The sequence below is a fragment of the Diceros bicornis genome, chromosome 13 (genome assembly GCF_020826845.1).
Source record: "Diceros bicornis minor isolate mBicDic1 chromosome 13, mDicBic1.mat.cur, whole genome shotgun sequence".
In the NCBI taxonomy this organism is placed as follows: domain Eukaryota; kingdom Metazoa; phylum Chordata; class Mammalia; order Perissodactyla; family Rhinocerotidae; genus Diceros; species Diceros bicornis.
The window spans coordinates 13,566,567-13,589,018 of NC_080752.1; the positions used below are offsets into that span (position 1 = coordinate 13,566,567).

The 22,452-nt window shown below is 34.4% G+C and overlaps 1 protein-coding gene and 1 long non-coding RNA gene across 2 annotated transcripts in view; both read left to right on the forward strand.

Annotated features, from left to right (window-relative positions):
- Window positions 1–22,452, forward strand: part of LOC131412610 (uncharacterized) — a 243,611-nt gene that overhangs the window by 185,140 nt on the left and 36,019 nt on the right. The gene's annotated exons all lie outside the window — the stretch shown is intronic.
- Window positions 7,041–22,452, forward strand: part of C13H1orf185 (chromosome 13 C1orf185 homolog) — a 31,161-nt gene continuing 15,749 nt past the window's right edge. The window contains 4 exon segments of the mRNA XM_058552372.1: window positions 7,041–7,061; window positions 7,063–7,102; window positions 15,567–15,672; window positions 20,085–20,220. Coding sequence (XP_058408355.1) covers window positions 7,041–7,061; window positions 7,063–7,102; window positions 15,567–15,672; window positions 20,085–20,220 — 303 coding nt within the window.

Sequence of the window (22,452 nt, forward strand, 5' to 3'; positions counted from 1 at the left end):
ATATGTGATTTGCAAATATTTTCTCCCATTCATTAGGTTGCCTTTTCATTTTGTTAATGGTTTCCTTTGCTGTGCAGAAGCTTTGTTGATTGATGTAGTCCCACTTATTTATTTTTGCTTTTGTTGCCTTTGAAAAAAATTTAATTTCTCATGTAGAATTTCATTTAGAGACTATTTGGTGATATGGCAAAATGCACCCCCAATAAAAATCTTATAGAAAATACAGTAATGTTTCTTGTCAGTTCATGCAAAAGCTGACCTAAGTTACTTAAAAATAAATTTAAGAAGAAAGGTTGGATTACCTTATTTTATATATGGTTGGAATTTTATGCAATTTCTGTAGCTATAAGGTTTATAACATTTAAAAATGTTTATAAGTGGGAGGAAATTCATGCTGTAAAGCATGAAATGGACAGAGGTCATATCAAATTAAGGATTGTTGTAGATGGGGTTGAAAACTTGAGAAAAAAAGGAGAAAGATTAGAATATCTGCAGTGGAGAATAAGTGACTAAAAATCTGCATGATTCATTGGATTTAATTTACTTAAATAAATATAGGCAGAGCATGAGCCAGTCCTGATCGCCTAGTGGTTAAAGTTTGGTGCTTTCACTGCTTTAGCAGCCCGGGATTGGTTCCCGGTTGCAGAACCACACCACTTGTCTGTCAGTTGCCACGCTGTGGTGGCGGCTCACATAGAAGAACTAGAAGGACTTACAACTGGAATATACAACTATGCACTGGAGCTTTGGGGAGAAAATAAATAAATAATATAGGCAGAGCAGAACTCATCAGAGAAATAATTGTTTCTAAAGCCTCTGACCATCCATATAAGCTATTAGATTGTAGGACCTAGATCCATAGTTCATTGAAAATAAAAATTCTCATTATTCATGGTAGTTATGTTCTGTAAAGTTGCTGTGAATACTGAATTAACAAGTACTGAACCATTGCTCCTAGGGGAAAATATAGGGTTATGTTCCTGCAAGTCTGTGATTATAACATTTTCATCAATCAGTCAATACCTAATCTTGTTTTATGTGTGTTTTTGTTTAAAGACACTTTATATAGTATTGTGTTGATTCATTAACATTGAACTCACAGCCAACAGCAGCACCATAACTCATAGGTGAATGAAGCTTACCTAACATATTTCCTCTGTAAGGCACATCACAGCCTTCTTGCGCTTAGGACACTATATGGGTATTCTGCATTATGCTTGGGGACCATTTTAAACAGTGAAATCACCAGGAAAAAGCACAAAAATGCAGAAACCACGGCACTAAATAGATCATAAAAAGGGCAATTGTTTACAGTATGAGAGCTACATCAAGAAGGCAGAATGTCACCCTATTTGACCTCAGCTGAAAACACACACGTTGACAAGTTTTTCACCACTCTGCCCATATGTATGTCTGTAAATGACTACGAAAGCACTGTGAGTATTGATTTGGTAGTTACAAATAAATTTTAATGATTAGGTGAATTCACAAATACAGAATCTGTAAATAATGAGAATTGACTATAATTACTTTAGCAAGGTTTTAGATCCCTCTCTCATTGCAGAATTTAAATGGTTCTGAAAACAAAAAAGCTCCCAGAGACTCTTCTACTTATTTATTTTTTAACGTGTAGTGTTTTATTTCATTTCCATTGTCTTCAAATTTTTCTCTTTTCCATTTCTTCTTTAAAAATATTATAATTGAGGGCCGGCCCCGTGGCTTAGTGGTTAAGTGCGCGCGCTCCGCTGCTGGCGGCCCGGGTTCGGATCCCGGGTGCGCACCTACGCACCGCTTCTCTGGCCATGCTGGGGCCCTGTCCCACATGCAGCGACTAGAGGGATGTGCAGCTGTGACATGCAACTGTCTGCTGGGGCTTTGGGGGGAAAAATAAATAAATAAAATCTTTAAAAAAAAAAATATTATAATTGAATTTTTTACTTTTTAAAACTGCTTTATTGAGAAATAATTGAAATACATATTTTTGACACTTTTGACAAAGTTTTAACGTACGTATACATATACATCACCACAATCAAGATAATGAGCATATTCATCACCTCCAAAAGTTTTTGCGTGTCCTTTTGTAATCCATCCTTCCCACCCTTCCCTGTCCCCCATCTCCAAGTAACCACTCATATGCTTTCTGTCACTATTGATTAGTTTGCATTTTCTAGAGTTTTATATAAATGGGATCATATAGTATGTAGTCTTTTTTTTTTTCTTTTCTTTTTGGCTTCTTTCACTCAGCAGAATTATTTTTAAATTTATCCATGTTGTTGTGTGTATCAATAGCTTATTTCTCTTTATTGCTGAGAGTATTCCATTGTATGAATATACTACAATTTAGTTACCCATTTATCTATTGGTGGACATAATAAAGCTATGAAAATTGTATGGACATATATTTCCTTTTCTCTTGGATTAATATGTAGGAATAAATGGCTGGATCACATGGTAGATATATGTTTACCTTTTCATGAAACTGTCAAACTATTTTCCAAAGTGATTGTACCATTGTACTTTCTCACCAGCAAAGTATGAGAGTTCCAATTCCTCCCCATCCTTGCCAAACTTTGGTATGGTCAATTTTTTTAATTTTAGCCATGCTAATGGGTATGTAGTGGTATCTCACTGTGATTTTAATTTGCCTTTCTCTAATGCCTAATGATGTGAAGAATCTTTTCATGTGCTTGCTTGTCATACATATATCTTGTTTGGTGAAGGATCTGCTCATATCATTTGCTGATTTTTAATTGGGTTGTTTGTTTTCTTATTGTTGAGTTTTGAGAGTTCTTTATATAATCTGGACACAATTCCTCGATTAGATATATGCTTTCTAAGATTTTCTCCCAGTCTGTGGCTTGTCTTTTGATTTTCTTTCTTAGTAGTGCCTTTTGAAGAAGAGAAGTTTTAAAATTTCATTTGACCATCTATTTTTTCATAGATTGTGCTTTTGGTGTCATATCTAAGAAATCTTTGCCTGGCCCAATGTCACAAAGATTTTTCTCCTATATTTTCTTCTAGAAGTTTTATAGTTCCAGGTACCTTTAGTTTTTTTTATCAATTTTGAGTTAAAATTTGTGGGAGGTATCTTGGGAGGTATAGAGCCAAGTTCATCTTTTGCATATGGTTATCTAATTATCCTGCACTATTGCATTGCCTTAGACACTTTGTCAAAACGCAGTTGTCCTCTTATGTATGGGTTTATTTCTGGACTCTATTCTGTTCCATTTTTCTATTTGTCTGTCTTTAACCAATACCATGCTGTTTTGATTACTGTAACCTTATAATAATTATTGAAATCAAGTAGTTATCCCTCCAAATTTTTCTTCTTTTTTCAGAGATGTTTTGGCTATTCTTGGTCCTTTGCAATTCCATATGAATTTTAGAATCAGCTTCTCAATTTCTAAAAGAAAGCTTGCTAGGATTTTGATTGGGGTTGCATTGAAACTATAGATCAATTTAGGGAGAGTTGACATCAAAACTGTACCATGTCTTTCAGTCCATGAGCAAAGTATATCTCTCTATTTATTTAGGTCTTCCTTAATTTCTCTCAGCAATATTTTGTAGTTGCCAATGTACTGGCCTTTCACACCGGCCTTTCATGTCTTTTATCAGGTTTACTCCTAAGTATTTAATATTTTTTATGCTGTTGCAAATTGTAATTTTTAAACATTTCAATTTCCGACTGTTTTTGATAGAATATAGAAAGATGATTTTTTTCTTTTGTTTGATTTTAAAAAATTTTTATTTTATTGTGATAAAAACACAACATGAGATCTACCGTCTTAACAAATTTTTAAGTGTATAATATAGTACTGTTAACTATAGACACAATGTTGTATAGATCTCTAGAACTTATTCATCTTGGGTAGTTAAGACTTTATGCCCATTGATTAGCAATTCTCCATTTTCCTCCTTCTCCCAACTCCTGGCAACCACCATTCTACTCTGATTCTATGAGTCTGACTATTTTAGATATCTCATATAAGTGGAATCACTCAGTATTTGTCCCAAGGTGACCAGCTTATTTCACTTAGTAAAATGTCCTCCGGATTCATCCATGTTGTCATATATTGCAGGATTTCTTTCTTTTTTAAGGCTGAATAATGTTCCATGGTATAGACCACATTTTCTTTATCCATTCATCCACTGATGCACTTTTGGGTTTTTTCCACATCTTAGCTATTGTGAATAGTGCTGTAATGAACATTGGAGTGCTAATATCTCTTCAAGATTTTGTTTTCAATTCTTGTGGATAAATATTCATAAGTGTAATTACTGGATCATATGGTAATTCTAATTTTAATTTTTTGAGGAATCTCCATACTGTTTTTCATGAGCAGCTGCACCATTTTGCATTCCCACCAATAGTGCACAAGAATTTCAATTTCTCCACATCCTCGCCAACTCTTATTGACTTTTGTTTTATTGGAAAATAGCCATCCTAACGGGTATGAGGTGATATCTCATTGTGGTTTTGACTTGCATTTCCCTAATGTTTAGTGATGTTGAACGTTATTTCATATGCCTGTTGGCCATTTGTACGTCTTCTTTGGAGAAATGTCTATTCAAGTCTTTATCGCATTTTTTAATTGGGTTGTTAGTCTTTTTTGCTATTGGGTTGTAGCTTTTATGTTTTGGAAATTAACTCCTATCGTTTGCAAATATTTTTTCCCATTTTGTATGTTGCCTTTTCACTCTGTTGATTATTTCCTTTGCTGTGCAGAAACTTTTTAGTTTGATATAGCCTCACTTGTCTCTTTTTGCTTGTGTTGCCTGTGCTTTTGGTGTCATAGTCATGAAATAATTGCCAAGACTAATGTCATGAAACTTTTTTTCTTGTATTCTTCTAGGAGTTTTACAGTTTCAGAAGACAACTGATTTTTGTATATCGATGTTGTTTCCTGCAATCTTGTTAAACTCACTTAATTGTTCTACTAGTTTATTTAAAATTCCATAGGATTTTCTACATAGATGATCATGTTCTTTGTGTGTCTTAGTCTATTCAAGCTGCTATAACAAAGTACCACAAACTTGGTGGCTTATGAACAACAGAAATTTGTTTCTCACAGTTCTGGAGGCTGGAAGTCTGAGATCAGAGTGCCCATGTGGTCAAGTTTTGTGCCTGGTGAGAGCCCTCTTCTTCCTTCTTGCTGTGTCCTCACATGGCGGAAGGGGCTAGGGAGCTCTGTAGGATCCTTTACATAAGAACACTAATCCCGTTCATAAGAGCTCCACGCTCACATCCTAAGCACCACCCGAAGGCCCCACCTCCTAATACCATCACACTGGACATTAGGATTTCAACATATTAATTTGGGGGCACAAAATCATTCAAATCATAACAGGAGAATATAAACACTTATTTTTCCTTTTTAATCTAGATACCTTTTATTTCTTTTTCATGTCTGGCTGCACTGGCTAGAACCTTCAGTGCAGCATTGAATAGAAATTGTCAGGGATCAGCCCCGTGGCTTAGCAGTTAAGTGCGCGCGCTCCGCTGCTGGCGGCCCGGGTTCGGATCCCGGGAGTGCACCGACGCACCGCTTCTCCGGCCATGCTGAGGCCGCGTCCCACATACAGCAACTAGAAGGCTGTGCCACTATGACATACAACTATCTACTGGGGCTTTGGGGGAAAAAAATAAATAAATAAAAATTAAAAAAAAAAAAAAGAAAGAAATTGTGAGAGCAGATGTCCCTGTATTGTTCCTGATTTTAGGAGGAAAGCATTCAGCTTTCACAATTAAGTCTGGTTTTTTTATTGTAAATGACCTTTATAAGGTTGAGGAACCTGATAACCAGGAGAGAGGTTCCCTTCTACCTTAGTTTGCTGAGAGTTTTTTTAAAATCAGGAATGGATGTTGGATCTTGTCAAATTTTTTCATGTCTATTGACATAGATCCATATTGATCATATGGATTTTCTATTCTAACTTGTTAATATGGTGGATTGCGTCAATTGGATTTTTAATGCTAAAGCAATGCTGTATTCTTGGGATAAATCCTACTTGGTCATGATGTCCTTTCAATATAATTTTGGATTTAATTTGCTAAAATATTGTTTAAAATTTTTGTATCTATATTCATGATGGATTTATAATTTCAATTTGTAATTTCTTTTCTCTGTCTCTCTTTTTTTTTCTTTTGGTCTGGTTTTGGTATCAGAGTAATGTCAGCCTCATAGGATGAATTGAAAAGTATTCTCTTGTCTTCAAATTTTTGGAAGCATTGTATAGAAGTAGTATTTTTTCCTTAAATGTTTGGTAGAATTTACCAGTGAAGCCACTTGGGCATGGAGTTTTCTTTGTAGGGAGAATTTTAACTACAGTATCAATTTTTTAAATAGATATGGGTCTATTTATGTTTTTTCTTCTCTAATGAGCTTTGGAAACATATGTCTTTTAAGGAATTTTTCCATTTCATCTAAGTTGTTAAATTTATTTGCATAAAGTTGTTCATAACATTGTCTTATTATTCTTTTAATATCTGTAGAATCTGTAGTGATGTCACCTCTGTCATTTCTGATATTGGTAATTGTGCTTTTTTTCTTTTTATTGATCAGTCTAGCTAGAAGTGTCTCAATCTGATATATCTTAAAGAACCAGCTTTTGGTTTCATTGATTTTCTCTGTTGTTCTTCTGTTTTCTGTTTCATTGGTTTTCACTTTGGCTTTTAATATTTTTTTCTTCTGTTTACTTTGGGCTTAATTTTCTCTACTTATTATAGTTTTTAAGGTTATTCACACATTTTTTTCTAATATTTCAGTTTTTTGGGTATAGATTTTCCCCTAAGTACTGCTTTAGTGACATCCCACAAATCCTGACATGTTGTGTTTTCATCTTATTCGGGTTGAATGTTCTGTCAATGTAAATTAGATCCATGATGACACATGGCTTCTGAAGTTCCCTGGGGATCATCTCCATCCCAGTCAGCTTAGAGGGAGAAAGAACATGGAGCAAGGTGCTTGGGAGGTTTTTTATGACATCACTTCTACTCAAATTCCATTGGTTAGAACTCAGTCATATGGCTTCACCTAATGGTATGGGAAACTGGAACATATAGTCAGTTTAGCTTGTTGCCTGGGAAGAAGAGGAAAATGTATTTGGACAAATAGCCAGCAATCTCTATCTATTCTCTAGAAGAGCTTCTATAAGATAAAAAATACTTGAATCATGGGTATACAGTAGAAATTGTAAAGTTATTAGGAACTGCTGTTTTCTTTGGGAGAAATGTTGTAACTGCTAATTCACTTTAATGGATACATGTTCATTTAGGTTTTCTATTACTTCTTGAGTCACATTTTGTAAGTCACTTTTTAGGTATATATAATTTAGTATGTTTTAAAATATATTAGAATAAATTTGTTGAAAGTATTTTCTTATTTTAATTTCTACTTTAACTATGATTATGTTTTTTATTCATTTTTAATATTGCTTAATTATGCCTTTTTTTTTGTTTGGTTAATCTTACTAGAGATTTGTCAGTCTTATTAGTATTTGCCAAAAATCTTAATTTTTATTTCATTAATTTCTGTTCTTTATTTCCTTCCTCTACATTATTTGGGCTTATTTTGCTGATCTTTTTTCAACTTGTAATTCGGATGCTAAGCTCATAATTTTTCAGCTTTCTTTTCTAATACATGTATTTCGGGCCGTACATTTCCCTTGAATTTAGCTCCAGCTTTGTTGCTGCAACTGTTTATACATAATGCTTTCATTATCGGTTAGTTCTATGTATTTTCAAATTTGCATTGATTTCTTCTTTAATACATGAGTTATTTACAGTGTGATTTTGAATTTCTCCAAGTATGGGAATTTTTCTTAGGGTATATGTTAGGTTATTAATTTCAAAATCAATTGTATCATTATCAGAGAATGTGGTATATATAATAATGATTCTATAAAACTTGTTAAATCTTGCTTTATGGCTTGATATATGCATGTTAAATTTGAGATGTTCTCTCATTTATTATGTTATTAATTCCTTGCAACATTATCTCATTTATTCCTTACTTTAATTCTGTGAGATAGATATTTTTCAACTAAGAACATTAAAATCCAACCAACATGAGTAACTTCCAAGTTCACAGATCTAGTTAGTCTTTTATCCAATCAGAGCAGGTACCAACTATAAAAAATCAGTATGGTCAACTTTTTATAGGGTTGCATGTGAGCCCTGCTTATACTTCATTATAGATTTTTAAACCTTCAGAGCAAGGATTTATTCTTATTTAAGTAAGTGGCTTTTTATCCCTCACTTGGTGCTTCAAACAGTATCTCATACATATTTGGTGTTCAATAGATGTTTGTTGAATCGGAGTAAACCTGAGACTGAAATCTGGCAAAACCTTAAAAGAGTATAATAAACAGGTAATTTATGAATGAATACTCAAAAAATAAACCAGGACTTGTAGTTCTAGAAGCATTGCAAAAAATAATCTGAAATACTCCTGGCACAAATACCTAGTAATTCTGCTTAAAGATATAGATGTATATAGGTAACATATATATCTATATCTATCTATATACTTCATATATCTATATCTATACCTATCTGTCTATAGATATGTTAAAGGATATATAGATAGATCTAGCTAGATATGTTAAAGGATATATCTATATAGATATATCCTTTATATAGATATATAGGATAGCTCTATGTATAATATATAGATATGTATATAGATATACATCTATAGCTATAGCTATATAGATATATACATATAAAGGACATATCTATATCTATATATAAATATAGATAGATATGTTAAAGGATAGATGGACTGAGGAAGAGGGACCTACAAAGGCAATAAAGGTATAGACAGAGAAATGGGAGGAAAACCAAGTGAATTTAGTTTACAGATGCCAAGGCAAGAGAGAGAGAATGGTCAATAATGACCTTTCAATTTAGTGTTAATAAAGTTATTAATGAGCTCATAAATAGAAGTTATGAAGAAGCAGACATTCTCATTTTAAGAGTTTTGGCTTCAAGTGGTAAGGAAAGGATCAACTGTAAGCTGGAGGGTGCTATGGGTAGAGAGAGAGTTTTGTTTAAGATGAAAGAGTCATTACCTGGTTTAGGACGTGCTCTCTTTGGCTAGCTATCTCTTACTCATTCTGTAAGATTCAACTCAGGTGTTATCTCTAGGAAACTGTTCTTGCACTGGTCAAACTGCCTCTGTTGTCTTAGCACTGTCAACCAGTCATTATCATAACACTTAGAATATTTTAATGAACATATAAGTTTAAATGTCTTGTCCCCTCCAGACTGTGAACTCCATGGTCACATGTTAACTATCTTTGAATTACTAATTCTTGGCAAGGGTTTGGCAATAGAAAGTCTCAGATAATGTTTAAATAAACTATGGACCCTTTTTTTTTTTAACTTCCTCCTATCTTTCTGTAGATCTTCCTATGTCTGTATTTTGTATTTATTTCTTTCATTATAAAACCTATGATAATTTTTAATTGCATTTATTCCTTTTTGCATGTATGACCTACCTACTCACCAACATACTTGTATTATTCATTTTTGTAATACTAGTGTGTAGCACAGTGCCTATCATTCATTCATTGAATAGTCAATCATTTCTTGAGTAACCAATCATTATCCTAAACTCTGAGAATATCACAGTGAAAAAGACTTATCTTCCAGTATAGGAAGACAGAGAATAGACAATAAACCAATAAGTAAAGAAGGTTATTTATGATAGTAATTATTAAGGACAAAGAAACAGGGTGAAATGATAGAGTGACTGTTGAAAGCAAGGAGTCATTACTTAGGATACTTAAGGGCAGAATCAAGAAAGTAAAAATACTACCTTTGTATATAATGTTTCTTTATAATTATATTGACTAAACCTTCAAAGTGAGAGGGGATCTTAATGATCACAGAGTCAAGCCTTTTCATTTTACAGTTTGATTTAGAGAGGAAGTGTGTCTTGTTGAAGGTATTAGCAAATATGTAATTTGTTTTTCTCTTGGTAAAGTGGTTTGGAAACTTTCAGATTCTTCATACCTTATTGGAATTCCCCTGAGATGTAAATGGCCCCATTTAAACCAGGGACTGAAATGGTGTACTAATCACACCTATTTTCTTCCCTAACAAGAGAATTTAAAAAGAGATAGTGAGGAGGACAGAGATCTTCAGGAGGAGAAAGCTAAGTGGGCTATAAGCACAGTAATAACAAGAGAGAAGGTGCTACAAGGAGACTTAGAGCATCTAAGTAAGGAAGTCAGGAATTACATATGAATCTTCAAAATTATTTTCCCTGATTTTTCTAAAATACTTACAGTAGAAAATTTGAATATACAGAAAGGTTTGGAGTGGCAATTATAACTATAAACCCTTACCCCAGGAATAACTAAATGTTGATTATTTTCCTTATACAAATATGTTTCTCCCTTTTTCTTTTTTTTACAAAATTGAGATCATATTGTTTTTATTTTTTTTTAATATTTTTTTTAAATATTTAAGAGAAAACCAGAGAAGTGAAAAGAAAAAAGAAAAGGACAAAGAATAACAAACACTCATGGAATCTCCTACTAAATAAATATTTTTGGGTCATATAAGCTTCAGATCTTTAATTTTTTAAAGAAGTAAAACATTACAGATAAAGTCTAAGTTCATGTTCCGTCCATAGTCCCATTCTCTTTATTTCCTCCCCAGACACAACTACTATCATGAATTTGGTGTATTTTAATACTTCTATTACATTAACATTTAAAAAAATGGTATTATTTTGTGCTTTCTTTTAATGTGCATAAATGGAATCAGTACGTAATTGGAATAATTGAATATAAATTTATGGAAATTGCTTTTTCACTGAACATTGTTTTTCAGTTCTATTCATGCTGATACATATAGATCTACTTTATTAATGTCATAAGTGTTAAGCTTGATGAATTTTCACTGAACACACCTGTGTAACCAGCACCCAGTTCAAGAAACAGAACATTATCAGCATCCCTGAACTCCCCCTTATGTCTGTGTTTGAACTTTATGTCTGCTTTCTTTTGCCCAACATTATTTACGAAATTTATGTATTTTGTTGTGCATAGTTGTAGTCTGTTCTTTCCCATTGTTATAGAATAGTTTTTCTTAAGTCAATTCAAATTTTTTTATTTATCCATTCAAGTATTGATGGACATTTGGGCAGTTTCCAATTTGTGCCTCTCTCAAATAGTGATGCTATAAACATTCTAGAACATATGTTTGTGAACATATGTATGCACTTCAGTTTAGTATATGTCTAAGAATTGCTGGGTCGTAGGGCATGCATATGTTCAGGTTTAATAATAGTACCAAACAGTTTTCCACAGTATTGTACAAAATTATATTCCCACCAGCAGTGAATGAGAATTCAGGTTACTCTGCCTTCTTGGCAACACTTGATATTTTCTGTCTTTTTCATTTTAAGCATCTAGGGTTGTTGTTATCTCATTGTGGTTTAATTTGCATTTCCCTGATTATTAATGAAGTTTTCATATGTTTATTGGCCATTTAGATATTCTCTTTTATGATAATCTTAAATATTTAGCATTCATACTTAAATGTTTTTTCTAATAAAATCTAAAGATATTCAGTGTCTCTATTCTTCACCCAATCTAGACAAGGAAGGACATTAGCAGTTTTTAAATTACCACTGTTCCCTCATTTACCAGTTGTATACCTTTAAGCAAGTTACTTAGCCTCGTTTTGCCTCATCTGTAAAGCGGGGAAATAATAGTACTTAATTCATAGAGTTGTTGTGAGAATTAAATGAGTTAACATACATAAAGCACTTTGAACAGTGTCTGGCATATAGTATTTGCTATACAAATGTTAGATATTATTATTGTTGTTATTGGTGAAAGGGTAGACAACATACATCCAGGGGACAGAATAGAGAGTCCAGAAATAGACTGACATAAAAATAGCTAAGTGATTTTTGACAAGGGTGCAAAGACAACTCAATGAAAAAAGGATAGTCTTATCAACAATGGTATTGGAACCACTGGATATACATATACGCAAAAAAAAAAAAAAAAGAACTTGACCCATACCTCACACCTCATGCAAAAATCAATTCAAAATGAATCATAAATTAAAACATAAAACCTGGGTTAGGCAAAGAGTGCTTGGATAGGACCCATAGCACAATCCATAAAAGAAAAAAATTGATAAATTGGACATCACTAAAATGAAAATGTTTTGCTCTGTGAAAGACACTGTTAAGAGAATTGAAATGACAAGCCATAGACCGGGAGAAAATATTTCCAAATCACATATCTGACCAAGGATTTGTAGCTAGAAAGTATAAAGAATTCTGAAAATTCAGCAAAGATCTGAACAAATACTTCACGGAAGAAGTTATACGGATAGCAAATAAGCACGTGGAAAGGTGCTGAACATCATTATTCACTAAGGAAATGCAAAATAAAACCACAATGAGATACCACTGCACGTAAAATGGCTGAAATAATACTGACAATACCAAGCGGTGGTGATGATACAGAGCAGCTGGAACTATGATATATTGCTGGTGGGAACGCAAGATGGTACAGCCACTTTGGAAAGCAGTTTGGCAGTTTCTTATAAATTTAAATATATACTTGCTACATGACCTTACTGAAATAAAAACTTATGTTCAAACACCTGTGTTGAAGTATATAGTAGCCTTATTTCTAACAATCCCAGATTGGAAACTGGGGTACATCTATAAAATGGAATGTTACTCAGCAATAAAAAGAAACAAACTATTGATACACACAACAACACAGATGAATCTCAAATGCATTATGCTAAGTGAAAAAAACCAGACTCAAAACGCCATATGCTATATGTTCCATTTATATGAAATTCTGGAAAAGGCAAAAGTATAAGGAAGGAGAATAGAGATGGAAAATAATCAGTGGTTGCCAGCAGTTAGTGCTTAACTGCTAAGAGGGAGTAAGAGGAAATTTTGGGGGGTGATGGAAATGTTCTGTAACTTGATTGTGATGGTGATAAAGCACTCTTTGTAGTTGTCAAAACTTATACAACTGCACACACACACACAAGTGAATTTTACTATACGTAAATTTAAATTTTTTTCATAGTAAAAACCTTCTTAGGTTGTATCTCTAAATATTGTTTCTCTGCTACTTCTCTATTCTCTCTTTTGGAACACTGATTAGTTTTACATTATAGCTCTTAATTTTTTCCAAGTCTCATAATTTCTTTATCATATTTTTTATTTCTTTATGTAATTGGGTGAATTTCTCAGTATTATCTTTCATTTCATTAATTCTTTATATTCAAAGAAGAGTTTACTCCATCTTAGGGGCCAGCCCGGGGGTGTAGTGGTTAAGTTTGCACGCTCCGCTTCAGTGGCCCTGGGTTCTTGGGTTCCAATCCCAGGCACGGGCCTACGCAACACTTATCAAGCCATGCTGTGGCAGGCGTCCCACATACAAAGTAGAGGAAGATGGGCACAGATGTTAGCCCAGGGCCAATCTTCCTCAGCAAAAAGAGAAGGATTGGCAACAGACATTAGCTCAGGGCCAATATTCCTCAGAAAAAAGAAGAAGAAGAAGAAAGAAGGAGGAGGAGGAGGAGGAAGAAAGAAGGAGAAGAAGAAAGAAGGAGAAGGAGAAGGAGGAGGAGAAGGAGGAGGAGGAGAAGAAGAAGAAGGAGAAGGAGAAGGAGAAGAAGAAGGAGAAGGAGAAGAAGAAGAAGAAGAAGAAGAATTTACTCCACCTTAAAATTTTTGAGTTTTTCATTTCCAAAATTCCTCCTTGGTCCTTTCTTGAACTGGTCTTTTATTGGCAGCTCAGGACTCCTTTCTCTCAGAGATTTTGGTAACATAGAGTCATTCACTGTGACAGAGGATGGTTTGGTCTAGGTCTTGTCTCAATGATTTTCTCTGCCGCTTCTAGCTAATTCCTGCTTCCAGATCTCAGTGCCTAGCGTGCACTAGTGGTTTTAGCCTCTACTTATTTCTCCGTGTTGCTTTTCTTTTGTCCATAGAGATCTTTATCTTATATTTGAGTACAACTATATCTTTTTAACTTTTTTTAAGTCATGGGCTTTATCTATATTGCTTTTATTGTTTAATACTATCTGATATTTCCTTATACCACTTATGGTATATACCATAATATACCACTTATACCACTTGACAGTGATTCTCAACTGCGGCAATTTTGCCCCCCAGAATACATTTGGTAACGCCTGGAGACATCTTTGGTACAATACACAGGACAGTCCCTCACAACAAATTATCTGATCCAAAATATCAATAGTATTGAGTGTTGAGAAACCCTGTAATAAGTAATTAAAGAATACTGTATTTTTCATATATAACATCATCATAACTTATTTAATTGACTTCCTAATGTGGGGCATTTAGAGGTGTGTTTTTTTGTATTATAAGTATCACTTTGATAAATAGCCTTATATAACTTTTTTGGTACCATTAATTAATCCCAAATGTAGACATTTCTGAACCCAAAGAAAACTAAGATTTAAGAGGCACCATCTTGAAAGCTGGAACTTACCTAGGAAGCAGCATAAGTATGGAGACAACTAAGTGTTTATCATGTCATATCCTCAGCGGAACTTATATCGTGTTCACACATTTAGATCTTCTATTGGTTTTATACTTTTAAACTCTTTTTTTCTAAATAATATACTCCAAAGTTGTCTTAAGGCCCTTCAGGTTCTATACAGCCTTCTGCGAAAGCTTTCTACAGTTTGCTTTATGCTTGGGTAGCAGAGTTCAGAATCTTAATGAATACTTGACCAACCTGACTCTAATTACCTCGTGCTTTCTTTATTTTTAATTTTCTTTAGTACGTACCAGTATTAATACGATTGGTAGCAGTGATAAGAAAATAGAAAAGAATAGAGGACTAGTTTTAATTTGCTACCTAATCCTAGTTCAGTTACTTCTCTTATCTGGGCCTCAATTTTATCATCTGTAAAAAGGAGTTACACCACATAATTCCTGTAGGCTTTTCCAATTATAAACCTATGATATGCTATTATTTTATATTGCTTTTATTTAGATTTTGGCTATGATTTTTTTACTGTTACTGCAATAAGGTAGAGATAAAATGTTTAAACACTTATAAGATCTTAAAAATCTCCTCCTATTTGTTCCTTATTACACTCATCTACCTCTTTGCAGTGATTGATAATACAAATCTCAAAATGAAAAGTGTTTTATGTGGGAGGACTGCAAAGAACAATACTGGAAAAATGACATAAAAATTCACAGCTAGATTGGGAAGGGAGAAAACTAGATAAGAAAAAAGGAAGTGACACGTGTACAAAACAAATAAATCCTAGGTCTCAAATCCTGGCAGGGTCAGAGAAATGCACCCTGGGCCCTAATCAGCCAGAAGCTCTGTGTAATTCTCAAATTCAGGGTCTTGAAATTTATTAGAATTGCACAGGACCAGAATTCAGGCCTCCCAACCTCCTAGTTAATGTCTTAACACTACACAATGTAATATCATTTGAAATATTATATCATTTAATCTTACCTAGAGAATGAAGATACATGCATGAAATAATCTTTTACAATTTATTTGTATAGGTGTTTTTAGCCACTTAACCTATTTTCTGGCTGCTGGTGCTGTTACTTTGGGAATTGGTTTCTTTGCTTTGGCATCAGCTTTGTGGTTCCTGATTTGCAAACGAAGGTAAGGTTTATTAGAACATTTTACTTTTTTTACTTCTAAAAATTCAATGAAAGACTTTGTCAAATGATATTAAACTTAAGTAACTATAATAGTGTTGACTCTATAATTTGAAGTATGGTAGTAGACCCTTTGATTGGGGAGGGAAAGCTTTACATGTTGAAAATAGCCTGAAAAGAGAAGACCTAGTAGTATATAGTCTGGGTAGCATAATAGCAATTTTCATGCATTAAAATTTTAAGGAGTAATGAGATCGATTTTATTCTCTACAAGACATGGATTCGAATTATAATATAAGGCTGGAAATTTTCTAAATTTTTGACTACTAATTTAGAGTTTAAAAACATTGCTGAGAGGGAAAGACTCCTTCTTTAGGAGATATTTATTTGCTGACAGAATGCTCTGGTATGGTGTAAATGTAGTCTTTTGCCAGAGACAGAAAAAAAAAAAGATACTTGATGCCTCAGTTCCTTTCAACCCTAAAATTTGGTATTTTCAATTATTTAATCAGTTTAGTATTTGCTTTCTCTGATGTTAAAAAAAAAGTGTAAACTGTAACAAGATCCCATACACCCCTCCAGTGTTCCCTGTCTTAGCGAATGAATACATACTATCTACCCACTTGTACAAATCAGAAACTAGAAATTACTCACTTATTCATTCTTTCAACAAATATTTATTGAGTGCCTGCCATTGTTCTAGGTACTGAGGATACAGCTATGAAAAGGTCAGACAAGTTTCCTGTTTCATAGACTTGCATTGCCACTGGGAGGAGACAAACAATGAACAAATAAAGTAGTCAGGGAATGTCTCTTCAAGAGGGCAGTATTTAATCTGAGACCTGAGTTAAAACAAGAAACCAGACACATGAAGATCTTGTGGAAGAGCTTTCTAAGCTGAAGGAATAACGAGTACAAAAACTCCAAATGGGAATGATCTTGGTAGTCAGTAAGCAGAAGGAAGGCCAGTGTGAATACACTGTGGTGAGAGAGGGAAATAATGATGAGATTGAAGAGGTAGATAGGGGCCAGATCACATAGGAATTTGTAGGCTAGAATATGGAGTTTGGATTTTATTATTTGTGTCATCAGAAGGTGTTAAGCAGGGGAATGACTTTATCATCATCATAATAGCTAACACTGAGTGCTTACTATGTACTAGGCATTGTTCTAAGCGCTTTACATGTTATCTCATTTAGACTTCCTAATAGCCCATGAAGTAGCAGTAATATTGTCCCCATTTTGAAGATTCTATAATGTCACCTGTAGGTGATTTACATTTTTATAACACTTTTTAAAATTTGAGATATAATTTACATACAATAAAGTACATAGATTTTAAATGTATGTTGATGAACTTCAACGAATATAGTCCCACATAATCACAACCCCAGTCAAGATATAGAACTTTTCCATCACCCTGTAAAGTTCCCTCATGCTCCTTTCCAGGCATCACTCCCTACCTCCCACCCAGAGGCAATCATTATTCTAATTTTTAACACCATAAATTAATTTTGGACTTCATATAAATGGAATCATATGGACTTTTTATGTATGCTTTTTTCACTTAATATTTTTGAGATTCATTTCTGTTGTTGCATTTATCTGTAGTTCTTTGTTTTTATTGATGAGTAGTATTCCATTGTATGAATATACCTCAGTTTATCCCTTCTTCTATTAATGGACATTTGGGTCATTTCCAGTTTTTAGCTCCGAAGAATAAGGCTGCTATGAACATTCTTGTGTAAGTCTTTTTGTACATGTGCTTTCATTTCTCTTGGGTAAATACCTAAGAGTGGAATAGCTGGATCATGCGATTAATTTTGTAAGAAACTGCTGACCAGTTTTCCAAAGTGGGTGCACACTCCCATCATCAATGTATGCGAGTTATGATTCATATTTTTAAAAGATTTTTCTTGCTTCTCTGTGGAGTCTGAATTTTAACGAAGCAAGAGTGAAAGCAGAGAGACAATTTAGGAGGCTATTGCATAGTCCAGGTCAGAGATGATAGTGTCTTGGACTAATTTGGAAGTAGAGGAGACGAAAAGAAGGGGCTGGATTTGATAGGCTTTGCAGGTAAATTTAGCAGGGATTGTTGATGGATTGGATGAGGTAAGGAAAGATAAATGAAATGGCAGAATTAATGCTAACACCTACATTAATGCTAACACCTCACGTTAAAACATGGGCAACTGAGTAGTTGATCATGCCATTTACTGAGAGGAGGAGATGATTAGAGTGGGGAGCAAGCTGAGAGAGTGATGATCAATGAGGAGTTGTATTTTGGATGTAAGTTTGAAAGTCTATTAGACATCCAAGTGGAAATGTCAAATAGACAGTTGGATATACATGGATGGACTTCAGGAGAGAAGTCAGGGCTGAAGATTTAGGTTATCAATGTATAGAGAGTATCTAAAGTCATTGAACTGGATGAGACTAAGCAGGGAGTGGTTGTTGAAAGAGAAGAGAAGAAGCTAGGACTGTGCCCTTCAGCACAGAAATCTAGCAGGAGTAGAAGAATCAACAACATCTGAGAAGGAAAAGCATAAGGGTGTAGTATCAAGGAAGTCAAGATTAGAAAATGTTTCAAGAAGCAGGTTATGACCAGTCATGTTGAAGATGCTTAAGAAGTCTAGAAAGATAAGAGTAGAGAAGTAATTTTTAGATTTGGCAACATGGAAGTTGTTAGTGACCTTGAACAGTTTTAGTGGAGTGATGGGTTCAGAAGCTTACCTTTGAGTAAAACATAAGACATGAGAAAATTGAGACAAGTATAGATATCTCTTTCAAGAAGCCTGCTTTTGTGAAGGCGAGTTGATAAATGGGGCAGTAGCAGGGGAAAATGTGAGGTCAAGGAAGGGTTTGGGTTTTTTTTCTCTCTGTCTCCATAGAGATGCTTGATATCTCCCTCTCTCTTTCCTACCCCCACTAAATATGAACCATCACCAAGTTCTATTTATTTTACCTCAGCAATTGCTCAAATCTATCCATTTCTCTCCATTACCACTGCCACCACCTTATCCTCCACATAGACTCCTGCAGTAGAAGTTATAACTGACCCTCTACATTCACTACGGTCCTCATTTAACCTCTTCTCCACACCTCAGCCAGACATTTCCAAATGCAAATCTGATCAAGTCACCCCACCCCTCCACCCCACCCCACTGTATTATAAAGGACTTCCCATTGCTTTTAGGATAAAGACAAAATTACATGACTTTTAAGGCCCTATGTGGTCTGCCCATGCATACTCCCCAATTTCATCTCCCACTTTCTCTCTTGCTTTCTGTGCTTCTGCTACGCTGTCCTAATCTGGCCACTAGGTCTTGATACTTGATATTCTCTTTGACTAGGATATTCTAACTCCTTCATCTCCCATCCTCCACCGCACTCTACCTAATAACTACTACTGTTTCTTCAGATGTCCAATTCAATCATTCTTCCTCAGAAAAGCCTTCCCTGACATCCTTAGCCAGGTTAATTCCCTTTGTTATATAGTCACGCAGTACCAGGTAGCTTTCCGTGATAACATTTTCCTCAGTCGTAATTTTTCGTTTTCTTGTGATTATTTTATTAACGTCTGTCTTCCTTACTAGTGTTTAAGCTCCATGAGAGCAATGACAGTTCCATAGGGGTAGTGGCTGTGCTTTTTTTCCCCCTGCCACTATATGTACAACATATTTGTTAAGTGAATTGAATTCAATGAACGAATGAGTCCTAATAGTTAATACCTCGTTAAGTAACATAATATGATCTCTAGAATTAATTTGGAAATTTTCTAGTACCTCTGAAAGAAGAAATGGCAATCAGCGTTACCTTTTAAATTGTTAAGTTTAGAATGACTGTTAGACACTACAATCCCTTATACTTACCTGTCTTTGATCAGCTGGGGTTTTACTTGCTGCTTCATTATTTTTAACCCTCTCTCAAAATTGTTTGCGGTTGCATGGATAAAGATCACAGGTACTCTTGCCTTGTAAGTCATTAGTTTGGTTCAATTTCCTTCCATTTACTTTTGCCAAAGATATTATTAAATATAAAATTGACCAGTGAGTTGCATTTCATTTAATTTCCTTTGCTATTAAAGGCAGATTTATGAAAGACTAACATTAAAGTTGATTGATTATCTCACAGCCAGAAAGAAGGATATCAAAAACTTCTTGTTAATCTTTAAACTAAAAATATTAACCATGCATAAGAAGTAGCTTAATTTACATTTTGTGAATAAAATAGGTGTAATGAAATCAATAACAGATAAGAATGGAATATATGATTTATGCTTTTAAAAATAAATATGTAGCAATATATTTATGCTGATTTTTAAATCTTTATGTATAACTATTGGGAACAGAATAATTTTAATTAGTTTATAATATAATTCATGTTTAGTAATATTCTCTGTAAAATATGTTTCAGAGAAATATTTCAAAACTCCAAATTTAAAGCAACTGATGAGAGATGCAGGCAAAGACCATCGAAGGCGAAAAGTAAATCTCATTCTCAGTGTGTTTTTATTTCTCGAAATTTTCATACTGGAAGATTCCAATTACAGGTAGAGTGTAATAATTTATAGCAATCTTTTCAAATAACTCCTTTTGACACCACATCATTAGCACTGTTGTCTTTAAATTTGAAAGACGGAATATCCACTATTATTTTTAAATTCGAGAGAAAATAACATGGAGCTAAATTTAAATTACCCAAAGAGTTTATACTATAGGAAACTGAAAAACTAAATGGAAATGTCTCCTTCTACAGTTGCTTCTCTGTATCTCTAGCCTGAAAACCTACATTCCCCATATTGGAATTGTTATATGAAGATAAATGTCGTAAGAAAAACAAAGCAAAATTGCCAGGCATCTCAGAGGAAAGAGATTTGGAGCTATGAGGATACTCAGATAACCAAATAACCTAACCAAACCAACTAATTGAAATTAAATACAATTTAACAAAGATTTATTAAGGCTTCATTATATTCGAAGCTCTGGGTCCCCCCTATTGAGGATAGTAAGATACAAACCCTACCTTTGAGGTACTGGTATAGCACAAGTGGGAAAGGCAGACACATAATTAACTTTCTGTAGTGTGCTGTCAGAGCAATGTTATATGGACAAATAAAATGAGAGAGACACCAATGGAAATTTAAAACTATGATATAGCTAAACAAAACACATACTCTAATGGTCTTACGGCATTACTAGATAAATAGCAACAAATTGATGGGATGTCAAAGTTTCATTATACCTCTTGAATATTGAACTTAAGTTGAACTCAGTGTTCATTTGTTTAACAAACATTTTTTGAGTGCCTTAAATATGGCAACACTAGTTTTGGCACTGAGGCTACACAAACAAATAAGTTATGAGTCCTGACCTAGATGAGCCCAAAGTTAGGAGAGAAGAAAAACATAAACTAAAAATTACAACATAATGTGATAAGAGCCGCAAAATTAAAGAAATGCAGACAAAGGAGCGTGAATTGAGGAAGGCTTCACAGAGAAGACATTTTTAGCTGGGTTTTAAGAAGTGAAAAGAAGTTTGCCAGGAGGAAAGGACATTCTGTGTTGAAAGGCTTGCAGCTATGAAAGGAAGTAATACGTTCAGTGAAAGTATTAAGGGGCCGGCCCAGTGTTGTAGCGGTTAAGTGTGCGCGCTCTGCTGCTCGCGGACCAGGTTCGGATCCCGGGGGCGCACGGATGCACCGCCTGTCAGGCCATGCTCTGGCGGCGTCCCATATAAAGTAGAGGAAGATGGGCACGGATGTTAGCTCAGGGCCAGTCTTCCTCAGCAAAAAGAGGACGATTGGCATGGATGTTAGCTCAGGGCTGATCTTCCTCACAAAAAAAAAAAAGAAGAAAGAATTATAATGTTTAAAGCCTAGGGTTCACAGAAGGGAGTGGTGGGAAAAGATCCTGGAGATGAGATCATGAGAAGCCTCATTTGCAGCCTAAGGATTTTGGATTTTACCCCATAGGCTATACAGATCCACTGGAGGCATTACGGGTTTATGGTCAAGAGCATGGACTGACGAGCCAGATCGTACATGTTAGAATCCTGGCTCTACCGCTACTAGCTGTGTAATTTTAGGCAAATCCCTTAACTTCTGTGTGTCTGTTTACTCATCTGCAAAATGAGGATGATTTCATCTCCATCGAATTGTTATGGAGAATAAATGAATTAGTATGTAAAAAGCACTCAGAATAGTGCCTGGCCACATAGTAAGCACCATACGAGTATGCTATTATGATCACTGGAGGGTTTTAAGCAGGCGGGTTTAATGATCAAGTTAATTCTAAAGATTATTAGCTCTGACTTTCAAGGAAGTTTGAAATAGAGATTGCATTGCAAAGAAAAAAATTGTTTCTGTGTTTGCATTTAATATTAATTGAATTTACTGTGTTCCCATCACATGCTAGGCATTTTGCTAGGAACTATTGATATAATGATGTCTTCATATCTAATGGTGGATACAGACAAATAGACAATTACAAAAATGTCATGAGTGCTATGGTGGAAGAAGTACATATATAGAAGTACTAAATTTTAGGTAAGGTTGTTTAGTTAGGTTATTCACTTGACAAATACGTAACAAGTGCTTACGTGCCAGGCACTGTTCTAGGCAAGTGGAAATTTGGTAATGATCAAGCAAGACAAGAGTCCCTGCTCTCATGAGATTTATAGTCTAGCGGGAGAGATAAATAATGTACAAGTAAACACAAAATATCATTCAGGACTCTTGATAGTCAGAGATAGGAACATAATTCAAAAGAAAAGATAGTGTAAAA